The 5673-nt window shown below is 38.0% G+C and overlaps 1 protein-coding gene across 1 annotated transcript in view; it reads right to left on the bottom strand.

Annotated features, from left to right (window-relative positions):
- Positions 1-896: 896 nt before the first annotated feature.
- Positions 897-5673, bottom strand: part of POLQ (polymerase (DNA directed), theta) — a gene marked incomplete at both ends in the record, with an annotated part of 16720 nt that continues 11943 nt past the window's right edge. Inside the window, 4 exons of the mRNA XM_009076838.1 lie at positions 897-1090; positions 2185-2425; positions 3906-4102; positions 4720-4863. Of these exons, the coding sequence (XP_009075086.1) occupies positions 897-1090; positions 2185-2425; positions 3906-4102; positions 4720-4863 (776 nt within the window). The remainder of the gene's footprint in view (positions 1091-2184; positions 2426-3905; positions 4103-4719; positions 4864-5673) is intronic.

The raw sequence follows: 5673 nt of genomic DNA, 5'->3' as shown, positions 1-5673 counted from the left end.
GGTCTCTTCCAACCCAGTTGATGCTATAATTCTATGATGATGAGCATTATTCCAAGAGTTCTAACTTAGTCTGCCGCTACTGAGCAAGATTTCTGCATTTGCAACAAAGGAGGAGCATTTCTGTGGAACTTCTTCACTGATGGCTGTTCACAAATTTTCCCTACTTCCATATAAAGAACAGCCCCTCAGCAAGAAAATGGTACATAGAAAAAAAATATAAATAGGGGAAAAAGTATACAGAGCAATTACAATCTATTCCAATGATTCCATGTAATACATATTATACAATACATTGTAAAGTTCTTCAGGAATAAAACTATTGCTAATTTACATAGAAATCTTTGGCTTTAAAAAAAAATCAGTTCTACACAGGTTTTTAAAAATAAACAATATTTTTTCAAAACTTTTAAAGCAGTCTTTCCTCCTGTTTTATGCCTGTACAGGGACAAGGGTAATTCAGTACAACTATTCTTAGATTCAGACTACATGACACCACATCACATCTTGTGTGCAGAACACTGGTATTGCAAAAAAACCAAACTTCTCCAGTCCTGCACCACTCACCCAAAATATTCCAAAAGCCATTTAACTGGTCCTATACAAACCATGTGCTTATTTCCACCTGTGTTTTATTTCCACTTCTACCTCCTTTATCTCTGCTAAATTTGGCAGAAACCAGAATGACCAGTAACAAGCAGGAGGGACACAGACTCTTGCAGGCAGCAAGCTCCTAACAAGTGTAAAGACAAATCAGCTCTGAGCAGAGTTCAATTTGTGTTTGTCTTTTCTCCATACACAGTCTGCCCAAGAAGTTTTTATTTTCTTATTTTCAGCTAAAGCCTCTTGAGGGTAACTCCTGAGGAAGTTCTCCCCCTCCCACCCTAACCCTCACGTACCTCTGCGATGTCATCAGGGCTGGTCAAGGAGAAGCTGTGGCCTGCTAGCTGATATGCCTTGGTCTCAATCTGGCTCAATTTAGCTTGCATGACCTGTTTCTGGGTTTCATATGCTGTTGTGCTAAAACCAATGCCATTCAGCTCCAGCAGAGCCAAGCAATAATGGGTGGGCATCTCCACTTTAGAAAATACATCTGTAGTAAGCACAAACCCCAAGAAAAACATGCATAAAAGAGATCACTTGCAGATCAACAATTCATTTTTCTAAAATATGGAGACCCCTCAGTGTTAAAAAAAAATGTCCTGACACACTGAAATCTTTTAGTATAGATTTAGTTTAAATACGTTTGTTTCTGGAATATTTCACAGTAAGAAATATTTGATAACAAGAAGTGTTCCAGAACTTTTTATCTCAAAAGTGTATAAGAAAACAGCTTCTGCCATTTTTTTCCTAAGAAATACATATATCTTTGTATATCAACATTTTATAAACCACAGACATGATTAATGTAAAGCTTTCTAACTTGATACATTTTCATTTCACCACCCACATCTTTTAACAATGTTCTAATGTTTAGCTGTAACAATTATACCTGATGTGGTAAACTTGCAATAAAATCCTTCAGTGAGACTGAACACTAATCTTAGGCTCTGGGTATAATTTAGGGGAAAAAATATAAAGACCACCAACAGCTAATTGCTTTTGGGGGTTTTTTTTGAGGGCTTGTTTTTAAACAGCAACAAGCACTCAGCAAATACTAGTGCAAACATGCTGGATCATTCACTATGGGATCAAGAGAGTTTCATGGACACAACACATACACGGCAAACAATGCCATAGGGGCAGGCCAAAAAGCAAGAAATCTCCTTCAGAAAACATTTCAGCATTGTAGGAATTGCTTCTGACAAGTAAATGCAAAACCTTTTGAAAATGTCCATGAAAAACCACACAGATCCACAAGTTTCCTCAGAATGACCAGGATACTCACCCGGAGCTGGAGATCTGACTGGTTCAGAGACTTGTAATAGATTCTGCTATTGCCTTAACCAATGGAACTGGTGGATATTTGTGAATAAAAACTCTAATTTAAATTTTTATTTTTTAACAAAGCAGATGTACTTCCAAGGGAAGTCCCCTCTTTTCTTGTAACAAATGACCATTTTGACACCGAATATATTCAGATAAGAATGCCCAAATCTCTTCTCTTTTACAATGATCATTCAGCCTGTGGTAGCATTGCTACCTTTACCCTCCATCTTTGCCCAGAAGTGGAAGAGCTCTCTTTACCTGTCAGATTTTCCTTCTGCAGTTCATGACGGAGTTGGTTCATGACATTGAAGATAAGCACAGACTCTATTGAGGCTCTGTACCTCCCAGTATGATCTCCACTGGCACTAAGCCCCAGGCTCTGCACCCCTTGGCCGGTGCCTATTCCTTCCAGCAGGGGTAACTCATCGGGGAGAAAGTTAGTCACCATGTTGTGAAGTGTACGTTCCTTAGAGTCGGAATCAAGCAGCCAACATGCAACCTTAAAAAGGAAGACCTCCATGAGACCCTTTTTCCATTTTAGTCATAACACAACACAAATATTTAACGGTGGTTCAATGCAAGCTTATAGTGCAAACTATTTTCCTTGATTTGGCAGGCAAGCTGCAAGAATTTGTGGAAAAGGTACATGATTTCAGAGAAAACCTTCAAGAGGACGTAAGTTCATTCTTGAGTGAAAATGAAAAGTTCTTTCTTTCTAAAAGAAAAGTTATTTCTGCACCTTTGAAAACGTTATCCTCTGTCAACTAAACACATCTTGAAGTGCTGTCCTCAGGTTTTTTCATTGATGAAAACCTAACATGAAGGGGATTAAATATGAAAAACAATCAAAATGTGCTTAATCTGAAAAATGACTTTGTAAATATCAGAACTTTTGATCTGGAACATTAGCCAAGCTGAGCTCTCCTAGTGTTTTGCACATCAGCAGTAGTACCAAGAATTCTGAATGGCATATTTTACTCCTGGTAAGCCTCATACCTCTAACTGTATTCAAAGCAATTTCATTTATAGCAGTATTTCAGTTTCTTGTGTCAAAATAGCATGAAACACAGGTTTCTGCATTGTCTCTCCCGTGCAAGCAGAAGGCAAAAAACATATGTGCATATATATGGGGTTGGAGAGGGTGTGTGTGTATGTATATATTCATTGCATTACTGCAATGAGTATGATTCCAACTATTACATGGAACAGTGCAGGGAAAGATGCTACTTTTGTTGGTCTTTAATTTTATCCTAAAACTGTGTCTTGGTATGAAACATCCATGCTTGTCCCTGTGTTGAACACCTTAGCTCCTTACCTGTAGACTTGAATATTGCCATGATGCTACTCAGCCTGTGTGTGATGCAAGCTGTAAAAATCAATACCAGAAATTTCTATGCATCTAGAGCTTTTCCTAACAAGGGCAAGAAGGTGTTTTTACCTCAAGCTAGTGTTTCATTTAAGTTACAAATAGTACCCAAAACTTTTGAAATGACATGTAAATTTTGTTTTGTTTTGAGAAAATAGTGGTAGCAAGGTAGTCTGTACACACAGTGGGTAAATCTTTTGCTTATGAAGTTTTCTGCTCCCAGGAGCTATAATCTGACCAGAACCACTTCTGGCATTTCAACCCCACACTTCTTATTGCAACAAAACAGTTCAGCCCTGTCCACCGGGACAGGGGAGAGATTTATCTTCACTTTCCCCACCCAAGCAAAGTATGAAAGAATAATGTGTCAACCTCACACTGAAATGGTTTCTTTGTTTCTTTTGCAGGCACCATGAACACACACAGCAAAGCAAGTGTCCTTTAAATACTGCTCTAGATCTCCCACTGGAAGAAAATGTCACTATATCCCCTGACAGGTATGCATATTCAAACCTAAATAACAGAAGGAAAGTACCAGCAGGTACCCCTGTCTTTCCATGGGTGTGGTTAAACTAGCAGTTTTACCCAAACTAAATTTTGTAATCCAGCAAACCTTTGGGTCCTCAAAACTTCCTTCCAAGGAGATGCCACAAGCCATCACCAGAGTTTTGTAGTGCTGAATGAAGTTATACATGATAAGTGAGCGCTCCTGCTTGGGCTTCTTCTGCAAATACAGCTGCAGATGATACAGTCTCTCTGTTACAGATAGGTTTTTGTCCAAAGGTGGTGGTGCCAAACTCATACTGATTTCTAAGGCAGGAAATACAAGCAAAAATCATCTTTGTATCCACTGTGTGATAAGAAAGAAAAGAAAAAAAACCTTGACTGCAATCACCTAAAGCACAAAAACTACAGTTGGACTATAAACAAATAACAATATATCTATACTGATATTACATATTTTAAGAAACCAGACAAAGCTCCCAAAAGCAATATGTAGTGTCTGTACAACCAAACAAAGGATAGCCAGGAAACAAACCCTAATCACAGGGCCACATAGCACAGATTGCACTATGTTCAGCATTCGAGTGTCAGATTTGTTCTGGAGAGCAAAAATTGGAAGATACTGAAAGAGAAAAGCAAGATAAAGTGAACATGGGAATAAGTTAACATTTCATCCATATGCATGCTCACAGTCCAGTGCTTGAGCCAATTACCTGGCCTTATTACACAGCAGCATAGATGTATCCACACCAGCATGTTCAAAAGTGTCTAACACTTATGACTGTGGAATAATATGGCTAAATTATTCCATCACACAGCCGAGCTGGGCTTGGGAAACTCACACTTACAAACACCTATCTCCTGAAGGAACTTTCTAGAACTGCAGTGTCATGTAACCCAGTACACCCTGTCTGCTCACTTACCAGCCTGGTCTTGTATCTGCTGCAAAGAGATATAGTAGGCATCTTTTCCACCCCAGCATACTGCCAGGCCAACTACCAAGATGTCTTCACAGCCTTGGACAGGAAATCCATCATCTTTAACTTGCATCCACTGAGGAGAACTCACTAAAGAAATAATTTTAAGTTACAATTATAAAGTAGCATCCATAAATACAGAAGAGTTGGGTCCTGAAAATGTAAATACATATGGTTGAGCCTAAAATTGAATATTGTCAATCTCAGTAAAGCAAAGGAGCTGAGTGTTATAGAGGATGGAGAATTGATGTCAAGCATTTCCTTTATAGGTCTTCAGTGATAGTAATGAAGTGTTAGCAGTTTGTTGAATATTCTTAGTGTCTCATTATGTACCTAATATTGAAATGGTTCTTTGTTGTGCAGTTCCTTTATCATGTGTATCATTCCATGTCATAAAATTCTGTTTTATATTTTAAAATGAATAACACATTTAACCGTAAAGTTTACAGATTGTTCATGGTCTCCCCAGACCAGTGTTCATGGTTAAATATTTTCAAATTTGCAAAATGTAAATTTGGTTCAATATAAGCATGTGTGAAATTCCTATCAGTCTCTGGGTTGTTGCAATATTGCTTTAGAGTTTTGTTTCTACAGAAGTATTTACATGCTGCAGTTTGCTGCTGGCTTATAAACATACTCTTCCTTTAAAATTACAAGATTAAGCAGGTAGAGTCTTTGTTGTCATACTGTCATAACAACAACATTTTTGAACTATCAAATATATTTTCAACAGACAAAAAATGTGAAATGTTTTTCAGAGTGGAAGGACACAAAACTTTTCTGTCTCAGCTCTTGAAGAGGTTGGTAGAAAAGGCCAGAATTTTGAAGGGATGTTATATGGGTGGTTTCATCAGAACATGAAGAAAAACTTACCTACCTTTGAGGGTGGCAGGGCACTGT

Source organism: Acanthisitta chloris, unplaced genomic scaffold (genome assembly GCF_000695815.1).
Source record: "Acanthisitta chloris isolate BGI_N310 unplaced genomic scaffold, ASM69581v1 scaffold44806, whole genome shotgun sequence".
Taxonomy (NCBI): domain Eukaryota; kingdom Metazoa; phylum Chordata; class Aves; order Passeriformes; family Acanthisittidae; genus Acanthisitta; species Acanthisitta chloris.
The sequence above is the reverse complement of the archived record's forward strand: the minus strand, read 5'-3'. Positions and strand labels throughout refer to the sequence as shown.